The sequence below is a fragment of the Oncorhynchus keta genome, chromosome 2 (assembly GCF_023373465.1).
Source record: "Oncorhynchus keta strain PuntledgeMale-10-30-2019 chromosome 2, Oket_V2, whole genome shotgun sequence".
Lineage (NCBI taxonomy): Eukaryota > Metazoa > Chordata > Actinopteri > Salmoniformes > Salmonidae > Oncorhynchus > Oncorhynchus keta.
The window spans coordinates 65,531,125-65,551,883 of record NC_068422.1 but is presented as its reverse complement, the minus strand read 5'-3'; the positions used below and the strand labels follow the sequence as shown (position 1 = coordinate 65,551,883).

General features: G+C 41.4%; 3 protein-coding genes across 4 annotated transcripts; 2 read left to right on the top strand and 1 right to left on the bottom strand.

Annotated features, from left to right (window-relative positions):
* Window positions 1-1,946: 1,946 nt before the first annotated feature.
* LOC118358903 (methylmalonyl-CoA epimerase, mitochondrial-like) lies at window positions 1,947-3,170 on the bottom strand. Its single transcript, XM_035736909.2, has 3 exons — window positions 3,028-3,170; window positions 2,445-2,788; window positions 1,947-2,323 (listed from the first exon to the last, which is right to left on the bottom strand). The coding sequence occupies exons 1-3, from the start codon at window positions 3,053-3,055 to the stop codon at window positions 2,171-2,173; spliced, it is 525 nt and encodes a 174-aa protein (XP_035592802.1). The 5' UTR covers window positions 3,056-3,170; the 3' UTR covers window positions 1,947-2,170.
* Window positions 3,171-3,255: 85 nt separating this feature from the next.
* LOC118358878 (U3 small nucleolar ribonucleoprotein protein MPP10-like) lies at window positions 3,256-8,375 on the top strand. The gene is made up of 11 exons (XM_035736858.2): window positions 3,256-3,405; window positions 3,790-4,468; window positions 4,586-4,731; window positions 4,857-5,037; window positions 5,166-5,307; window positions 5,451-5,518; window positions 6,090-6,227; window positions 6,351-6,461; window positions 7,350-7,457; window positions 7,634-7,864; window positions 8,093-8,375. Exons 1-11 carry the CDS (start codon window positions 3,320-3,322, stop codon window positions 8,240-8,242), a joined length of 2,040 nt encoding a protein of 679 aa, XP_035592751.1. The 5' UTR covers window positions 3,256-3,319; the 3' UTR covers window positions 8,243-8,375.
* Window positions 8,376-9,125: 750 nt separating this feature from the next.
* LOC118358885 (IST1 homolog) lies at window positions 9,126-18,822 on the top strand. Of its 2 annotated transcripts, XM_035736877.2 has the most exons (11): window positions 9,141-9,200; window positions 9,749-9,767; window positions 9,856-9,952; window positions 11,376-11,556; window positions 13,255-13,342; window positions 13,699-13,782; window positions 14,930-15,040; window positions 15,227-15,391; window positions 15,724-15,849; window positions 16,420-16,465; window positions 16,596-18,822. In XM_035736877.2, the coding sequence occupies exons 2-11, from the start codon at window positions 9,765-9,767 to the stop codon at window positions 16,766-16,768; spliced, it is 1,074 nt and encodes a 357-aa protein (XP_035592770.2). In that variant the 5' UTR covers window positions 9,141-9,200; window positions 9,749-9,764; the 3' UTR covers window positions 16,769-18,822. The 2 variants fall into 2 exon arrangements, with proteins under 2 accessions (XP_035592789.2, XP_035592770.2); XM_035736896.2 differs by lacking the exon at window positions 9,749-9,767 and having other exon boundaries at window positions 9,126-9,200.
* Window positions 18,823-20,759: the final 1,937 nt, after the last annotated feature.

Below are 20,759 nucleotides of genomic sequence, written 5' to 3'. Positions count from 1 at the left end.
GCCCTTCTGATGACCAGGTGGCGAATCGCATCTCTGCATGTCTGGCAGACATATCAGTGTGGATGACGGATCACCACCTCAAGCTGAACCTCGGCAAGACGGAGCTGCTCTTCCTCCCGGGGAAGGACTGCCCGTTCCATGATCACGGTTGACAACTCCATTGTGTCCTCCTCCCAGAGCGCTAAGAACCTTGGCGTGATCCTGGACAACACCCTGTCGCTCTCAGCTAACATCAAGGCGGTGGCCCGTTCCTGTAGGTTCATGCTCTACAACATCCGCAGAGTACGACCCTGCCTCACACAGGAAGCGGCGCAGGTCCTAATCCAGGCACTTGTCATCTCCCGTCTGGATTACTGCAACTCGCTGTTGGCTGGGCTCCCTGCCTGTGCGATTAAACCCCTACAACTCATCCAGAACGCCGCAGCCCGTCTGGTGTTCAACCTTCCCAAGTTCTCTCACGTCACCCCGCTCCTCCGCTCTCTCCACTGGCTTCCAGTTGAAGCTCGCATCCGCTACAAGACCATGGTGCTTGCCTACGGAGCTGTGAGGGGAACGGCACCTCAGTACCTCCAGGCTCTGATCAGGCCCTACACCCAAACAAGGGCACTGCGTTAATCCACCTCTGGCCTGCTCGCCTCCCTACCACTGAGGAAGTACAGTTCCCGCTCAGCCCAGTCAAAACTGTTCGCTGCTCTGGCCCCCCAATGGTGGAACAAACTCCCTCACGACGCCAGGACAGCGGAGTCAATCACCACCTTCCGGAGACACCTGAAACCCCACCTCTTTAAGGAATACCTAGGATAGGATAAAGTAATCCTTCTCACCCCCCTTAAAAGATTTAGATGCACTATTGTAAAGTGGCTGTTCCACTGGATGTCATAAGGTGAATGCACCAATTTGTAAGTCGCTCTGGATAAGAGCGTCTGCTAAATGACTTAAATGTAAATGTAATGTAAATGTAGGGGGGTATAGAGAATATAGGCCAATTTGGTAAAAGACCAAGTCTATATTATGGCAAAAACAGCTCAAATAAGCAAAGAGAAACGACAGTCCATCATTACTTTAAGACTTGAAGGTCAGTCAATACGGAACATTTCAAGAACTTTGAAAGTTTCTTCAAGTGCAGTCGAAAAACCATCAAGCACTATGATGAAACTGGCTCTCATGAGGACCGCCACAGGAATGGAAGACCCAGAGTTACCTCTGCTGCAGAGGATGAGTTGATCTCGGCACCAGACTGGTGACAAATGATGGGCAAAGCTACTGAATGTACCTATTTCACAGCAAATTAAACCATTACATGCTTAACACTGCAGAAAGCCAGCGACATAAACATATTGCCTGAACTGTAGTTCCAAAACAAGAGCCTGACTAATGTCATTAGGAATATATGCTGAAGGCTATGAATTTATATTCATGCCGAAACTGTGAGGAAGTTCCTTTTGCATTTCTTCACTCCAATTCCTAACAGCCTGGAGAACTATGGCACTGAGAAAATAAGAAAAGCCTACTACAACACTAAAGACTGGACAGGCTGCTTAAAAATGTCCATGCAATTAAACTTAAAATGGTTTTAGTACATTGAAACAACCTTATTACACTCAATATATGCTTAACATATCAGTTTATACATGTTTATATTAAGACATTTGTCCTGTTGCCTAGCAAGCTCAACTGAGATAATCAGAAGTTGCAAATCAAAAGGCCATTTTGCTCTTCTTCACAATGAGAGAGTGCATTCCTCTGAGAGCCATCTGAAAGGTGCATGATTATTGAATTTGCTCCTAATAAATATTTCCCAGCAGCTGTATCATCCCAGTTAAAATCAGTGTGAAAATAAATGTAGAGTTGTTTCACATAAAAACATTTATCTATGTACACTTCACGTTTGACTTGCACATGAAATTAATTAATACATTTGACATTTTTTACACTCCATACAATGCTTAGAGTCAATCATATAATTTATTCACAGCAGAGGCAAATAGACACTTACTTTTAAGGAAGACAAATAATATATATTTTTTAAATGGATCAAAACCCTGGTATTAAACATATGTTTTCAAATCTACCTTTGCCATCATTATTACTGGTGGAAAAAGTGCAATAATGAATCCAATTTTCAAACCGTCTAATTGTAAACTACAGAGTTTTTGAGACCTGTGGGTATTCAGGCTTGCTCCAGTTCCACAAGTACTCCATCACAGTCTTTTGGGTGGAGGAACATGACAGGTTTCCCATGAGCGCCTATCCGTGGTTCAGCTGACAGGGTTCTAATGTTCCTAGCCTTCAGATCCACTATCGCTGCACTGATATCATCAACCTGAAATCACAAAAATAACATATAATTCCATTAGAGAACAGATGAGGAGACAAGGACAGAGTGAATACAGCTCATTCATGTGGGCTGAACAGCATATGCAGCATTGCTCAGACTGACTCACCTCAATGCAGATATGGTGCATCCCACCAGATTTGTTCTTCTGTAGGAAGCCTGCGATGGGGCTCTTCTCCCCCAGTGGGTGCAGCAGTTCCAGCTTGGTGTTACCCAGCTCCACAAAGACAGTGTAGACTCCATGTTCAGGAAGGGGAACTTTATCGCTGACCTGAGCCCCCAGTACATCTCTGTAAAGAGCAGTGGCTTTCTCCATGTCTGGCACAGCTATAGCGATGTGATTTAGCCTTCCCAGTTTCCAGACAGATCCTGGAATACCTTGGCAGAGTGGTGTTGAGATTGAAAGTGTCCTCAGGGTTGGAGAATAAGTGTGAAGAACACACTTTGAGAGACCTGTAACAATATAAATTAGTGCAGCCATGCCATGCTGTTTTTTCCGGAGGACGGGTCTTATTTGATTGAATATACTACCTGGATAAGTCAAGTAGCTAGCAACAGAGAACACTTGCTGAAAGTAATTCTGCACTAACAACGGTGGATTTGGCTTACTTTGTGTAGCCTGAGACCCAGTCTAAAAAGACTGTTTTTGAATGTGAAATAATATTTATCAGATATCAGCTATTTATACTTACGTGCAACCTTCAACACGGACGCCGCCATATTTTCGAAAATTCGTGCAACGTAGGATAGCGAATCGCTTTGAATGTCAAGACAATGGGATAGAGCACACTTATATTGCTTTTCGATTAAAAACCGTACATTGCACTTGTAAATACAGTTATTTGAGATATTAATGTTGTCTACCCAGCTTGCTAAATCTTAACCTGACCTGCCTGCTATCCGGATCTTTGTAGCACAACAGAGATTGTTTCCGGGGGGAGCATATCTTGTTGTTACACACATGTTCACATGTGAGGAAAAACGATGGCTACCGCGGATATAGGTAACACGTTGGAGTGTTGTTTAAAGCTACTAAACATAAAAACTGCACATCCAGAACATTTTCTTAGGTAAGTGCAACATTTGTATAATAATATCCAGATATGTTTAACTTAAAAATCTATTCATTTACTTTCTGCCATCGTTACACAATGCTAAGGCTAACTAGCTTATAGCACGCAAACATCTGCAAGCAATACCTGTTTGGTTAGCTGGACCACGTCATCAAATATTCTTAAAGATAGCCCAGTAGCACCGATAAACTTGATTCTAGTACATTAGCTACACTTCATTAGTTGAGCCAGGTATTGGTACTTGGCTAGAAGAAACCCCGGCACACCCTGTGGGTTTTCAAGGCCAGGGTTGGTTGAAGAAGACTGCTAACGTTACTAACCGCTGTACTACTTGAAGAATACTAACAAACATTGCTAATTTTATTTGTTCTTTGTGTATAGTCTTCAGGGTGCCGTGGCAACAGACTTCACTTATCTCACTAAGACCCTGTATGATTTACACAAAACCCACGAGCCAGCAGGCTCAAAGGGAAGCCCTCTGGACCAGCTGGTGGTTGAGAACTTTGACGAGGAACAGATATGGCAGGAGCTGGAGCTCCAGAATACTGCAGTGCTGAAGCACTTTGAGACAGCAGTGAGTCAGGCTGCCTTGGATACAGCTCTGAGTATCCTGTTTGATGAAGAGGATGCTGATGAGCCAGATGAAGGGGTTGAACAAGATGGTGAAGAGGAGACGAGAGATGGGGATTTGGAAGATGATGGGGAAGGAGAAGAACCACCCATGCTTAAAACTGCTATGGATGCCTTGAGAGGGGATAACACAGACGAGGACTCCGATGTAGATTTTGATGTGGACGCATTAGAAAAACAAGCTAAACAGAAGAAATTCTCAGCGGCGAGAGAGTCAAAACCACTGGGTCCTCCATCAGAGGTTGATGACAGGTTCTTCAAGCTCTCAGAGATGGAGTCCTTTCTGGACGATATGGACAGAAGGGAGGGGAAGGAGGGGGACGGTGATGTAGACTACTTCCAGGACTTGCCCTCTGGAGATGAAGATGAAGATGATGACGTAGACCTCTTCAGTGAAGATGTTTCCAAAAAAAACAAAAAAACAAGCACAGTATGTATCATATAGTTTTTCTCACTGCCAGACCTAGCTACTGTTCTGTGGTGTTTCTGGTCTTTATTGTAGCCAAACACACCGATTTCCTATTAATATACTATTTTCTTTCTGTAGCTGAAAAGTTCCAGGAATCTGAAGTACAAAGACTTCTTTGATGCTGTGGATGATGATCCTGCACAAACAGCTGACCAATCAGAGGATGAGGACAACAGTATAGATGGGATGCAAGATGATGATGATGAAGAAGAAAAAGAAAATGAGTAAGTGGCTGATGAGGGAATCTCATATGAATGTCATGGTTGGAATTGCATCAAAAAGGAATATAGGGCAGGGATATTCATTTTGTCCTTAAGATAAGAATTGTTTTGTTCCTTTGCTGTTTTAGGGACTTCGTTGAGGATGAAGAGTGCAGACAAGCCAAGGAGGCTTTGAAACGGGTGACCTTTAACCTACCTGGAGAAAGTGATGCCAGTGAAGGAGAAGACATGGCAGACATCTTTGGAGGAAAGTCTCAAAATACCACAGAACCTGAATCCAAATCATCCTTTGAGAAACGACAAGACAAGGCAAGCTTTTCCTCGGGCTGTTTTAGAATATCTAAATTGGTCTGTCATTTAATTTACTTTTTTTTTCATCTGCCGTATATATAACTATGTAGCAGATTAATGAAATGGTGAATTCTTACCTTACACAGATGGCTGAAAAGATCCAGGATTTGGAAAAGGCTGCCATGGGAGAGAAGCCATGGCAACTAACAGGAGAGGTGTCTGCTCAGACTCGCCCAGAGAACAGCCTTCTTGAGGTGGATGTGGCGTTTGACTCGGCCTCCAGGATGGGTACATACCACATGCTTGTCAGTCTGTTTTAGTTTAGCTTTCAGTCCCGTTGGAAATTGGTTTAGTATTTTACTTACTGCAAGTTTGTGTGCCAGAGAGGGTGCTTGTTCAGTCAGGTAACATTTTGCTCTGTTTTCTCTCAGCCCCTGCTGTAACAGAGGAAACCACTTTGCAGCTGGAGGACATAATCAAGCAGAGGATTAAAGACCAGGTCAGTGTATAGACTTGTTTAGCAACGAAACCGACCAGTGCTCAACTAGGGGGCAAAACAGACTGGGTTGGCTTAGATTGTTGACCATATGTAAACTATATTTCTTCTCCACTGTTTATTGAAAACACACATTTGCACAATAAGAACTTGTCTTTCAAGTACATTGTTATAGTGAATTTGAGCCATTTTAGTATAGACATCAGTCAAAACAAGACATAGTATCAAGAGCAAGATAAAACTAGCTGAAAAGAGTCACCTATGATTCCCCACATGGCAGCGTCAGTCATTGTTGCTAGCTACTGTATCTGGCCATTCACAATCACAACAACACACGGACGTCTGCACCATTGAATCACGTGCATCGTTTTCGTGACGTTGTTAGCTAACCCGTCTCTCTAGAGACATAAATCAATCTTGACAACAAACTGAACAACTATTCTCGGTTGGATCCAGCTGAATGGGTCATCATCGTTCCATTGAGTAAAGAACAAGTATAGGTCTATCCAGTATTTAAACCACATTGGCACATTTCAAAGGTAATTTTATTTTCTGACTTGTATTTTTTTCCAAGGTGTGGGATGATGTGGTGCGCAAGGAGAAGCCTAAGGAAGAGGTATTTGAGTACAAGAAGAGGCTGACTCTGGACCATGAGAAGAGCAAGCTGAGCCTTGCAGAGGTTTATGAGCAAGAGTACCTCAAGCAGAATCAGGTAGTTTTTCCATTATATTTTAGTGTGAACATACTTGGCTTTTTTCTATATTGTAATTAATGCATTTTTTGTTTGTTGAATGGATTGTTTATATTATTTCTATCTATTTCCCTTGTATTTCAGCAAAAGACAGAGGATGAAGAAAACCCAGCCCATGTAGAAATTCAAAAGCTCATGGATTCTCTATTCCTTAAACTTGATGCTCTCTCTAACTTCCACTTCACACCCAAACCGGTGAGTTTTCCTGTCAATGTTTCCATGTGTCTTGGACACTGCAAAGCTGCAGCTGACTCAAAACAAAGCAGCACGCCTTGCCCTTAACTGCACGCACAGAACTAACATCAGCACCATGATAGTCTTTCATGGTTAGGGGTTGAGGAGAAATTGACTACTTCTCTTCCAGTCTTTTTAAGAAACAGTTGTGTGTTGAAAATGCCTAACTTCTTGTATAATCTATTTGCATACACTTCAAACAGACATACATGACACTCCACTATGGGTTTCTTCACGGTACCCAAACCAAAAACAGATTTGTCACTCAGTTATGTGTAGAGCCATGTCATTGTGGAACGCTCTGCCACCAGAGGTTACACGGGCAAAAAGCAAGTTTCGCTTTAAAAAAACATCTTGTTTCTCTAATCTTTTTAAAGATCTCATTTAACTGTACTGTATATAAGAATAGTGCTTAAGTAGTATTTTTGTTATCTCTGTCTTTCCTATATATAACTTATTTATTTAATGTAATATCTTATGATGTTCTTGTCTATTACTGTTCTGTACTTTGTCATGTGTTTGTATGTTTTATGTGGAACACTAGCATTTGTGTGACAACCAGAATTTATGCGTGTCTTTTAAAGATGCTATATTTAAGCAATAAGGCACAAGGGGTGAGGTACATGGCCAATATACCACGGCTAAGGGCTGTTACGCACGATGCAATTTGGAGTGCCTGGATACAGCCCTGGGATGTGGCTTAAAAATAAATGTTTTGTCACATCCGAATAGTGCTATACCAGGGCTTTCAGAAAATCAGCATTCGGAGTTCGAACCACCCAGTTTATAATGAAGGGAACACTTTTTGCACAATATTGATATGTTTGACCTTTTCTTTGTGTCCTGCAGCCTGTTCCTGAAGTGAAAGTTGTCTCCAATTTGCCTTCTATTGCTATGGAGGAAGTTGCGCCAGTCAGTGCTAGTAGTGGCTCTCTATTGGCTCCAGAGGAAGTCAAGGTTTGTCATGCATCCCTTTCCAATATGTTTCATGTTATGGGAAATCATATTCTAGTGGAGTATACTGACATGTATTGGGTTGAAGACAACCAATGAACTACTGTGTTTTCCATCATAGTAGCCTTTTAGTAGATGCTTCTGAGGCCAGGGTAACACAGTTTCCTTTCTGATCTTAGGAGAAGAACAAGGCTGGTGACTTGCTGGGTGACTCTGAAAAGACCTCCACAGACAAGAAACGAGAGAGACGCAAGAAGAAGAAGGTGAAGCGCGTCAAGATCCACGAGAAGGAGAAGAAACAGAAACTGAAGGAGGCTAATAGAACTGGAGAGAATAAGAAACAATCAAAGGCAGAGGTGGCAGAAAACCTCAAGAAACTCACAAAGGGAGGCAAAGCAACATTATTAAAGGTCAGTGTTTTCTTTCTGCAGGTCTCGTTTTTATATTTAGTTGACATCGTCTTTCAAATGCAAGCCCCTCCATTATATTTGTGAGATCAATATAGACTGATAAGGCCATTTGTGTTCTCCACACATTTCATTTGTATTTATTATAATAGCTAGGATTCAGCTGTCACAGTTGAAAATAATTTCTTAAAAATAGATGTTGAGATTTTTTTTATTTGTTCTCTGTTCAAGGATGAGGGGAAGGATAAAGCTCTCCGCTCCTCCTCCGCCTTCTTCTCCCAACTACAAGACCAAGTGAAGAGCCAGATCAAAGGAGCCAAGGACCCGGGCTCCAAGAAGAAGAAACACAAAGAAGTCTCAGCCAGCAAACTCAAATTGTAACATTTAGATTGTTATGATGTATGTGTTATGGTAATGCGTATTTCTTTGTACATATTTTTAAAGCGAACGCTGCAATTTATGTTAACCAGTGCTCTCGCAAGATTGTCATTTGCAATAAATTTTAAAAAGCTGATGTAATTTCTTCTGACTTTTTGTGACCAATTAAATTCACACTATTAATCTGTTCAGCTAATCGATCTGTGGGCAGCAGGTGAAAAATCTGCTGATTTGCACTTGGACAAGGCACTTAACCATAGTTTCTCCAGGGTCACCATTCTACTATGGCTGACCCTGTAAAACGGGTGCCAAACTCATTCCATGGAAGGTCTGCTGTTTTATTTGTTTCAATCAAGACCGAGACAACCAGGTGGGAGTTCCTTACTAATGTGATCTTAATTCATCAATCAAGTACACGGGTGGAGCGAAAACCCGCAGACATTCGGCCCATCCCGTAAAAACCCTTTTTACTGCATCTCCGGTGTACATTATTACGTGTATTATTATTTAGCTAAATAATTGATTAAATGAGTGATTCGTGTTCAAAGTTCACACTACTACAACTTGCAGCTTATTTTTCACGTGAGTGAATATTTAAATGGCTTTCATGATCTAAAGAAAAAAAGAGCTGCGGGGTGAAGTTTTAAAACTTGCTGCCCTGTGCAGTTTGACCAGCTATATTGTGGTCGTCTTCCTCAAAACATATCTGGCTATGTAGCTAGTGTACTGTACATTTATGGCATTGGGGTCTAACGTCGTTGGAATCTATTGTATGCCTCTCCAATCCACCATCGCCTACTAGTGGTGTAAACAGCAGGTGTGAAACGCTCACGTTTTGAAAATGTCCCGTGACGTAACTCTCATCTGTTTTTTTTTTGTGCCGCAGAAGGAGGAAGGCTCACATTCACGGAAGTCAAGCAACTCGACAAGTTACCGTTTACCTAGCTAACGACACTAACAGGTAATGTAAACAAGTTGTGTATTAGATATAACATGTACATTATTATATATACTATGCTTTTATTGGTTGATCGTTTTTTTGTATAGGTAGCATTACTGTAGCTAGCTGGAAACGTTTTGATTCAAACAGCACTGCTTTGTTTATCAAACTAGCTAACGTTAGCTAGCTATCTTGCTAGCATAACTACTGGTAGCTAACTAACTAGATTTCTTCATCCTTGTTGTGCAAACTAGCTAGTTAGCTAACCATTTTCTTTACTATGTGATCCATGAACGTGGATTTTGTTAAACTAAGTCAAATGTGTATACTTTCTGAATTGCTGATAGAGGCGATGTAAGTTAGCCAGATATTGGTTTCAGAGGGTGGATACTACTGTTAGCTCAATGGCTGTCTGTTTTATATGCCTGCTTCAGTCCTACCTGCCTGTAGTCACTGGTGTGGCCATCAACACGCTCATACGATGGTGATGACTCACTAGGGTCGAAACCTCTCCTTATTCCCTCTCCTTATTCCCCCATCTCCTTCATCTTCACGTTCTCTGATCAAAGGATAGGTGAAAACAATATGGTGGGTGATGTCAGTGTGGCAAAGAAATAGTCAGACTTGCCAGTATGTATTGGCTCTTTTTTAATACCAACTTATTTTGTTTCCTTAGCTGGCCATTATGCTCGGTGGAGGATTCAAAGCAGAAAGACTCCGGGTCAATCTCCGACTGGTGATCAATCGCCTGAAGCTCTTGGAGAAAAAGAAAAGTAAGCCTGGCAACTACAGTACCTGTCAAAAGTTTGGACACACCTACTCATTCCAAGGGTTTTCTTTATTTGAACTATTTTCTACATTGTAGAATAGTGAATACATCAAAACTATGAAATAACATATGGAATCATGTAGTTACCAAAAAAGTGTTAAACAAATCTACATTTGAGATTATTCAAAGTAGCCACCCTTTACCTTGATGACAGCTTTGCACATTCTTGGAATTCTCTCAACCAGCTTCATGAGGTAGTCACCTAGAAAGCATTTCAATGAACAGGTGTGCCTTAAGTTCATTTGTGGAATTTCTTTCCTTTTTTAATGCATTTTAGCCAGTCAGTTGTGTTGTGACAACGTAGGGGTGGTATACAGAATTTAGCCCTATTTGGTAAAAGACCAAGTCCATATTGTGGCACGAACAGCTCAAATAAGCAAAGAGAAACAACAGTCCACCATTACTTTAAAACATTACATTTTCCGGATTGACTAACCTTCAAGAACTTTGAAAGTTTCTTCAAGTACAGTCGCAAAAAACATCAAGCGCTGTGATGAAAATAGCTCTCGTGAGGACCACCACAGGAATGGAAGACCCAGAGTTACCTCTGCTGTAAAGGATAAGTTCATCAGAGTTACCAGCCTCAGAAATTGCAGCCCAAATAAATGCTTCAGAGTTCAAGTAACATACATCTCAACATCAACTGTTCAGGGGAAACTGTGTGAATCAGGCCTTCATGATCAAATTGCTGTAGAGAAACCACTACTAAAGGACACCAATAAGAACACTTGCCTGGGCCAAGAAACATGAGCAAATAGACATTAGACCGGTGGAAATCTATCCCTTGGTCTGATGACACCAAATTTGAGATTTTTGGTTCCAACCACCTACTCCGCATCTCACAAAGACACGGCAAACGGCTGATTTCTGCATGTGTGGTTCCCACCACACGACCTGGCCTCCACAATCACCCGACCTCAACCCAATTGAGATGGTTTTGGATGAGTTTGACCGCAGAGGGAAGGGAAAGCAGCCAACCAGTGCCCCGCATATGTGGGAACTCCTTCAAGAGAGTTGAAAAAGCATTCCAGGTGATGCTGGTTGAGAGATGCCAAGGCAAAGGGTGGCTACTTTGAAGAATCTCAAATATAAAATATATTTTGATTTGTTTAACATTTTTTGGGGTTACCACACGATTCCATGTGTTATTTCATAGTGTTAATGTCTTCACTATTCTACAATGTAGAAAATAGTTAAAATAACGAAAACCCATGAATGAGTGGGCGTGTCCAAACCCTTGACTGGTACTGTACATACACACAGACACCGTGCAAGCTGTAGACTAGTCTCTGTTAATTTACATTTTTTGTATCTCGGGTTGTCTTTAAAATAAATTCTTACAGAATGGATCTTCTTTCTCTTTGTAGCTGAGCTAGCTCAGAAGGCGCGGAAGGAGATTGCAGACTACCTGTCAACAGGGAAGGATGAGCGAGCACGGATCCGTGTGGAGCACATCATCAGAGAGGACTACTTGGTAGAGGCCATGGAGATCCTAGAACTGTACTGTGACCTGCTGCTGGCTCGCTTTGGCCTCATCCAGTCCATGAAGTAAATGAGCCAGTCTAGAGGACTCTGACAAGGAGGCTCTTTCTCAATTGTTTATTTCCTTGCCTTCTTCTCAAAACACATTGGATGAGGTTAGAGAGGGGAGCAGCCTTGGGACTTCTCTTCTAATGCGTTTTAAGACCGAGACGAGAGAGGATGCATGGACTCGAGTAAAGGCAATTGAAAGAAGAGCCCAAATTTCTCCTGGTCAAGGAAAAACTCCTTGCCCTATTATCGGTGTTTGAGTTTATCCTTCAGGGCGCTGTTCTCCCAATTTCTGCAGAGCGCATCAGAGCAGAATTATTGCATTGACAGGCGGTTTTGCGGTCACGAGGTGATCAAAAGTGCAGAGCATATTTGTTGATATTCCGTGCTAGTTAGTGAGTTATTTGCCCAGAAACACTACATTTTTGGTTTAGAAGCGGATCATACGGCCATGAAAATCCTCCCCTGAGGGGAGAGAATGCAGCAGCTAGACTATGGCCTATAAAATAATGATAGACAAACAAACGGACTAGTTAGCCAATTCAAAACATATGGTGTAGCCTGGTTAGTTAAGTTTTTAGCTAATAGCATGTATTAATGTCATGTCCGATGACCTACAAAAATGTTGTCCAGCGCTCTTGAATAAACTACCCTCACGCAGATGATGAACGGGTGAGTTAACCTCCTGTTATAAAAAACGCATCTCAAACATTCAATTGGAGTTGACTCTATTCCCCTCTATTCAACATTGGGCATGTCATTCTGACAGTGTTAAAACGTATTATTAGAATAGCTCGAGCCTGGACAAGTGGCGCAATATTTCTTCCATGGCAAAAATGAAAACCCGAAGCGGATCCAATTCTTTGTTCCTTTTTAAAAACCTGCTGTACAATACTGTGTGCTATAGCTTGGAAAATACATAAATGACTGGATGACAACATAATGTTTTCCTAAAGAAGTTAAATCCGCTTTGTGTTTTGTTTCCATGCCACGGTACTAGCGAGTATCGCCCCGGCCCCAAGAGTAGCCTAATTTTGAAATGACTCATCCTGTCAATAGATCTCCACGAAAACCTTAATATTTCAGCCTTACATGGTTATAGATAAACATGTCTTAGTAATTTACTTTGCTTTGAAGTAGCCGACATAAGCCATTTGATCCCTTATTCATTAAATAGTATTTGGTTGTAAGTGTAAAAATGATTTACACTATTTTAAGGATTTCCAACCATTCTCCAGGAGAGCCTTAAAGGGCGGCAGGTATCCTATAGGTTAGTGCGTTGAGCCATTAACGAAATGTTGCTGGTTGGAATATCCGAGCCGACAAGGTGAAAAATCTATAGTTGGGCCCATGAGCAAGTTACTTAACACTAATTTACTCCAGGGGCTGCCGTACTACTATGGCTCACCCTGTAAAACTACACATTTCACTGCACCTATCTGGTTTATGTGACAAAACGCGTCTTTTTTTTGCAAGGGGCTGTGTTCTATTTTTTTGAGTCATATGCAAAGAAGTCAATAGGCAGAGGGTGGCTTACATTTTTACAATAATGATAATTGTGTTTTGTAAAGTGGTTCCTTACATCACACAACACAATTTTATGTCCCCCTTTTGGCCCGTGATGTTACAGACCATTTTTCATTTGAGCTTTCAGACGAGTGGAAAATAAATCTGTCAAGCCATGTCCTTAACACCTATTTGTCTGTTTCTTGACAGGGAGCTGGACCCTGGCCTGCAGGAGGCTGTGTCCACTCTCATCTGGGCAGCCCCACGTCTGCAGTCTGAGGTCAACGAGCTTAAAATTGTGAGTAGTATGCAATGTGCGTTAACATGTCTAGTCGCTTGGACTAGTCTTATTATACTGCCTAATTTAAACACTTGCATCCCACCCCTGCCCCTTCCCCAATACACATGTAACTATTGGACTATAAATTGTCTTTCTGTATTATACTTATGCGATTATTATGTTCTATTCTACTGAGCCATTTACTTGATGTTCGTATTCTTATCTTTTATTGTTTTTGCATTGTTGAAGGAACCTGCAAGTAAGCGTTTAGTTGCGTATCCCCTACATACGACTAATAACACTTGAAACTAGTCCTCAGTCAAAAAAAAATGTAATGCAGTTTGTACACTTTTTGCTGTACTTTCTCCATACAGGTGTCTGATCAGCTGTGTGCCAAATACAGCAAGGAGTATGGCAAGCTCTGTAGGACAAACCAAATCGGGACTGTCAATGACAGGGTATGCATTTTGAGATGGTCTGCTTCAAGATACAGTACCAGTCAAAAGTTTGGACATACCTACTCATTCAAGGGATTTTTTGTACTATTTTCTACAACTCTATTTTCTACATTGTAGATCAAAAATATTAAATAACACACATGGAATCATGTAGTAACCAAAAAAGTGTCAAAACAAATCAAAATGTATTTTTAGATCTTTCAAAGTAGTCACCCTTTGCCTTGACGGCTTTGCACACTCTTGGCATTGTCTCAACCAGCTTCATGAGGTAGTCACCTGAAATCCATTTCAATTAACAGGTGTGTCAAGTTAATTTGTCTCAAATGCATTAAGGAAAGAAATCCCAATCAGTTGTATTGTGACAAGGTAGGGGTGGTATACATAATATAGCCCTATCTTATAAAAGACCAAGTCCATATTATGGCAAGAACAACTCAAATAAGCAAAGAGAAACGACAGTCCATCGTTACTTTTAAGGCATGAAGATCAGTCAATACAAAACATTTCAAGGACTTTGTGCAGTCGCAAAAAAACATCAAGCGCTACGATGTAACTGGTTCTCATGAGGACCGTCACAGGAAAGGAAGACCCAGAGTTACCTCTGCTGCAGACGATACGTTCATTATAGTACCAGCCTCAGAAATTGCAGCCCAAATAAATGCTTAACAGACACAGCTCAACATCAACTGTTCAGAGGAGACTGTGTGAATCAGGCCTTCATGGTTGAATTGCTGCAAAGAAACCACTACTAAAGGACACCAATAATAAGAAGAGACTTGCTTGGGAGAAGAAACGCAAGCATTGGACATTAGACCGGTGGAAAGTGGGAGCTCCTTCAAGACTGTTGGAAAAGCATTCCTCATGAAGCTGTTTGAGAGAATGCCAAGAGTGTGCAAACCTGTCATTAAGGCAAAGGGTGGCTACTTTGAAGAATCTAAAATATATTTAGATTTGATTCACTTTTTTTTTCTTCTTACTATGGCATTTCATAGTTTTGATGTCTTCACTATTATTCTACAATATATAAAATAGTAAAAACAAAAAGAAAAACCTTTGAATGGTGTATCTAAACTTTTGATTGGTACTGTATATGGTGATGTGTTTTTGTTTCTGTGCCTAAAAAATATTTCTCTGCTTTACCCCATAGCTCATGCACAAACTGAGTGTAGAGGCTCCTCCTAAGATCCTGGTGGAGCGCTACCTCATTGAGATTGCCAAGAACTACAACGTGCCCTACGAGTCAGACGCCATGGTCAGAGTGAGTAGCTGATGATAACCTGTCTCGCTGTGCCCACCCCCTGACTGACTACTATTTATATACTACCAAGTCTGGAACCAACAGGACCCTGAAAGCCCCCCACCCCCTCCTCCCAAGCCATAAGACTGCTAAATAGTTAACTAGGCATGTGATGAATAACATTTTATTTTAATCCCCCTCCCACAGCCAGAGGTGTGTACAGGCGAGGAGGCTGACCTCATAGATGTGGACTCTGACTTCAAGAAGCCAGGAGGCGGTGGTGGTGGTGGCGGCGGTGGTTTCACCGCTGGGGCCATGCCTATGCCCATGGGCCCCCCATCAGCGTTCAGCTACCCAACACCCAAAGGAGCCGTAAGACCATCTTTTTTTCCTATAGTGTCTTGAATGACACCTCTCTTGTTTGGCGAGATCGCTGCTTACAGATGGAGTCCGCAGTAGGGGGAAAACAGCACCACTGACCGCTATTGTTCGTGCAGCAGTACATATTATGCTTTTCTATTCCGCGTGTGCGACGATGTCACAGCGGAAGACAACAGTCTCAGTTGTTTGCAGTAACTTTGTTGTTGTTGTTATACCGCCAACAGACATGGCTGTTTCACCATTAAGGATTCCAGCTTTAAGAAATATAGAGATGTTGATATGAATGTGATGTTTTTATACATGTACGTTTTTGTTTTCTTTAGATGCCCGGCCCCATAGGGTTCAACGGCCCCTCCGTTGGCACATATGATGCCTTTAACAACTTCCAGCCTCCGATGAGAGGAGGGCACCCCCCTGAGCTGCCGAGCTGCCCTCCCACCTACCAGTCTGTAAGTGTCAGAGCCCCCTGCCCCTTCTGCTTCTCCAGTCAGATGGACAGACGGCCAGTTCACCTTTCAGGGAAGAGGAGTTCATTATAGTTTGCTTGTGCCATCGCTTGTCTCTGCAGCACAGTGCTATGCTACAGGGACGTGATAGGGATTGGATAAGAACAGATAGAATGTGGAAACGGCCATAGCTGGTATTAACTGCTAATCACTAACCTTGTGCTGAACTGCATACAACTGTCTTTTGAATGCTCTGAGTGAGTTTAATATGCTGAAACAGATCTGCTTGCTGTCAAACTAGTATGTTACTGGATGTGGTAGGGAAGCAATGTTCTTCATGGTGAAGTGAATGCAATTTGAGGTTAGTTATATTATGAGCAAAAAGCAAGAGCTAATTCTTACCCCAACGGTGTTGACTTTCTCTGCAATGCACTACTTCAATGATTATTCCTCCCCCAATCACATACTAACATCCACACATTGTTTTTCTCTGCCTTCTCATGTATCTATACAACTGTAACAGTTCAACATGCAGGCAGGGTAGAGCGATCATGATGGGTGTGTATTTTTCAGATTGATGAGCTGTCTATTAAACCTTCTGATCGATCCCAGGTGTCTGGTAAGTTTTCAAATAATATTTCCTTTTTTCCCGCGTCAATCTCTTCAGCGATATTGTTGCTTGCTTTTTGCATAACGGTTGCATTGGGGTGTATTTGTAATGTCAATCTAAATATATGTTCTTTCCACAGGCCCCGGGCCTTCATCCCAGATCTACGATAACAACGCCCTCCCTGAGCTGCCCTCAGTTCCCGACACGCTTCCCACTTCCTCATTTGGAGTTGGACGCAACACTGCGAGCTCTGATGACATCGACTTTGATGATCTGTCACGGCGCTTTGAGGATCTGAAGAAAAAGACCTAGTCCTCCAGTATCCCATCATCATACTGTGTTGTCAGTCACTGCAGCTACAGTATCAGGAAATATTGAAATATTTGGATTGGCACCCTTTGCAGTGAAACTCTCCTCATTGTGTAGTTTTACTGATATTAACTGTACCTCATTCAAACAGGTGAAGGCCCTTTAGAGGGATATTTGACAGTACATTTTATTATCGACTATGTCCAATCAACTGGACCGTATAGATGTCATCTTTATATGAGCACTTTGGATATAAAATGGCCTTCCTGATAGAGTACTAGTAACTATGTAACCTCTCAATCTTTCTCGTTGCTATGGTTGTCACGTATCCCCTTGACTCACAGTATGAGACAATATTTGGTTAATAATCGAATAGTCTTAACTAATAGTGTCTCTCGTCCAGAGACTGGATTGAGTAATACAGGATCTTAATAGTTTGTCGTTGTGGGTTTCATGAAGCAGTTTTTTCCGATCACTGAATCGCATACTAGAAAAACCAGTTTTCTGGCACGCCCATTGTGTCGAAAAATTCAGGCCTGGGACATATTCAAGGTCGTAGCACCCTTTCTATGTCGGGTTTTACCCTCAGTATCTCTGGCTCTGAACCTTTGGTGACGTCTGAAACCAGTTCTATGACCGATCTGTTACCTTACAGGTGGTGGAGGGATTCAATCAGACTTGATTGATAAAGTATTGAAATATGTAATACACAATGTTATTTACAGGAATTGTTTTATTTGTAGAGCAAAAATATGTTGGTAGGAGGTTGAAGGCAAATAGTTGGAGAATATGTTTATTTTGTACATGGATTTTATTATGAGGAAATCCACTTATTGTTTTAAAGAGTATTTAGTTTAACCCTATACATGCACTTTCCGTGTTTGTGTAAAACAACCCATGCAGTGAATTGGCAAATGGAATGCATGATTTGACCATGTACGTTTGCTGTAAATACCGGCCCTCAAAATGTAACGGGTTCTTCCTCCTCTTTGTGTAGAAGAGGTTTATAGTCTGATTCAGTATGTTATCTATGTATGTGTGTCCTATATGTGCCACACTGCATTTACCATCATCAGAGGCCTTCCCATTCTATAAGTATATTCAGACTATGTACACGTAACATGCAGTGGTGGGAAAAGTACCCAATTGTCATACTTGAGTAAAAGTAAAGATGCCTTAATAGAAAAGTAAAAAGTGAAAGTCACCCAGTAAAATACTACTTGTGTAAAAGCCAAAGTATTTGTTTTAAATATACTTGCGTATCAAAAGTAAAAGTATACATTTCTAATTATATTAAGCAAACCAGAAGAAAGCACTTTGTGTTTTTTTTTCATTTACGGATAGCCAGGGGCACACTCCAACACTCAGACATAATTTACAAAATAAGCATGTGTGTTTCGTGAGCCCTCCCGATCAGAGGCGGTAGAGATGACCAGGGATGTTCTCTTGAAAAGTGTGAATTTGACAATTGTCCTGTTAAGCATTCAAAATGTAGCGAGTACTTTTGGGTGTCAGGGGAAATGTTTGGAGTAAAATGTTAAAGTTTTTTTTTTTTAGGAATGTGGTAAAGTAAAAGTTGTCAAAAATATAAATGGTAAAGTACATATACCCCCAAAAATACTTAAAAGTAAAAATACTTTAGTGCTACTTAAGTACTTTACACCACTGGTAACATATATTCTTTCTTAAAAGTTGTTTGAAGTTTTGATTTTGTGTTTGATGAAAATGTGTTCAATCTTGGTGATGGAAGAAGTAGTTTTGATAAAGGTGAGAAAGGGGGGTGGATTTGCTGTTCCTGTCTTACCTTGTTTTCACTAATTGTGATGGGTGGAAGTTAGGACTGTCTACTCCACCATCCTAAAATAAGACTAACACTAGTGTACAGTGACCCGCTCGCTCACTGCTTTGACTGATCATTCTCTAAGGTGTAATGTAGGATTGTTTGAAGAATGTTTCATACCAACTTTGATTAGCAAGTGTACCATATATCTTGTCACATAAAACAGATAATAGCCTATGTTTGTTTCTGTCTAATAAAGGACATCTTTCTAATTGAAGTTCTGGGGTGGCTAATTTTCTTAGATGTAATTGTTTCGGTGTTTTCATATATTGTCAAGTGAAGCAGTTCTACTGTAATCAAAGGAACTCAGATGGTAGTGCAGTGTAGATACTAGTACTGCCGCTAGAGAGGGTAGATTACCACATGAACAGTGAAGCTTGACTGATATGAATGCCTCAGTGGATGTGGCAGGTAAAGTGTGACACAAAGGACAGAAACGAGTCTCCTGAGTGTTGAGGGACCCATCTCCAAGAGAGCAGGGTTTCATTCAATGACCTTGAAAATACCTTGAAACAAACAGAAATAAAAATAATTGTACTTCAACTAACTTTGAAGTGGAAGCTCCTTTTCAGGAAGTTTTCCAAGATTTGTGCTTGCAGATCACAACCCAGGTTTCTGCAGAGGGAGGCTTGTTTGACACGTGTCTTGTGTAGATCTGTAGCATTGCAATGGGGTGTTTTTCTGGAACTCTCAGGAGCTTGAGGCATTTGTCAATGCTGACATAAGTTTTTGTCTTGATGTGTTTAAGAAACCATGTGTTTGATACCATTCCGTAAATTCTGTTCCAGGTATTACTACGAGCCCATCCTCCCCAATTAAGTTGCCACTGGCCTACAGTGCTCAGGGTCCTTATAACATCAAAGAGAGATGCTACATCAGAGTGGTCTTTGATCTGTGGCTCTCCTGTTGTATTCATGGTCACATCACAGAGCGTCCAGATGGCTGTCTGAGAGGTTCTAATCTAAGTTGTCTAGCTGCATGAATTTGCTTATTCTGAGAGTGTCAAACTGACCCAGCTAGGTGAGTCACTGTGCATCGCCACTAAACGTCTCTGACTGGACGATGATGAGCTGTTTTGACAGCTCTGTCTCCCTCTCCCTTGTGGCAATAAAGGCTGCTACCCCCTTCTGAGATAGGGATAGGGCAGAGGATAGTCTTTAAGAGTCCACTGGTGTTCAGCTCTGCATGGTGCTGTTTACAGACAGGGGGCATGCAGTTTGTATGTGGCAGAGTAGGGGATAGAGAGACAGGGGTTACCCACGTGTCTTCTGGTGTAGGAATGGCTGTGGGGTACAGCCCGAGTGTTCACAGTAAACATAAGCCTAAAGTTGCTCAAACTGATAACTACATAGGCTTACATGTTTGCACACTGGAGAACTAGGATTTGTTCAGTGCTGGATTTTTTTTGTTGATGTTTGAGAGAACATTTGATGGGTCTTGGGGTTTGGCACCGGTTCAGCCAATGCTCACCACCGGCCCCATTTTAACAATCTTTCTGTGAAAAGGTCCTCTGATGCCACATACGATTACATTCGCACCTGGTGATCAGTGAGGTTACTGTCGAAAAACACTTTCAAGTTTAATGACATTTTCAGTGATTTTCCACTGTTTGGAGTATTGAGTAAAGCACATAGCACATCCTGGTTTCTCAGGATGGTTTGACCTAACAACAAAGATCAACTAAGACGATTAAGTTACTGCACACAATATAATATTATTCTTATTACATTCTACCTGAGGACAACACAACTAAGGGTTTTAAAATGGCAAGAATAAAAAGAAAACAACCAATTGGAGAAGGCTGCTTCCCTACCATGAGTCACCCAGGTGGAGGTTGAAGCCCTGAAGCACTCTCCTTTCTGCTCATGGCCAAACTCTATTTTTACTGCGCTAAAGGGGAATTGACTGACTCAATTTAGGTTCAGAGAATATTAATATCCCCTTTTCCAACATTTTATTGGCTGGCAATTCCTCAAGAAATGTACTAAATTAATTTCTCACATAGACTTGAATTCATTCATTTGTGATTTTTATTAAAAGCATTCTGCATAGGGCCCAAATCATTTTAACTGGGGTTAGATATTAGTTTGGAATGGATAACGTTCTGTCTGACCATTGGACCACCATTGTTGCTGCAGTGGGATTTACCTCTAT

Excerpts from the sequence above, each read along its gene's own strand:
- LOC118358885 (XM_035736877.2), top strand. Across the intron at positions 9,953-11,375 it reads GCTCTTGGAGAAAAAGAAAA|CTGAGCTAGCTCAGAAGGCG; the intron begins GTAAGCCTGGCA and ends TTCTCTTTGTAG. Across the intron at positions 11,557-13,254 it reads GGCCTCATCCAGTCCATGAA|GGAGCTGGACCCTGGCCTGC; the intron begins GTAAATGAGCCA and ends GTTTCTTGACAG.
- LOC118358878 (XM_035736858.2), top strand. The coding sequence starts at position 3,320 with ATGGCTACCGCGGATATAGGTAACACGTTGGAGTGTTGTTTAAAGCTA. Across the intron at positions 5,038-5,165 it reads TTGAGAAACGACAAGACAAG|ATGGCTGAAAAGATCCAGGA; the intron begins GCAAGCTTTTCC and ends TACCTTACACAG. Across the intron at positions 6,462-7,349 it reads TCCACTTCACACCCAAACCG|CCTGTTCCTGAAGTGAAAGT; the intron begins GTGAGTTTTCCT and ends TGTGTCCTGCAG.
- LOC118358903 (XM_035736909.2), bottom strand. The coding sequence starts at position 3,055 with ATGGCGGCGTCCGTGTTGAAGGTTGCAC. Across the intron at positions 2,789-3,027 it reads GTCCGTGTTGAAGGTTGCAC|GTCTCTCAAAGTGTGTTCTT; the intron begins GTAAGTATAAAT and ends ATATTGTTACAG. Across the intron at positions 2,324-2,444 it reads TGCACCATATCTGCATTGAG|GTTGATGATATCAGTGCAGC; the intron begins GTGAGTCAGTCT and ends TTGTGATTTCAG.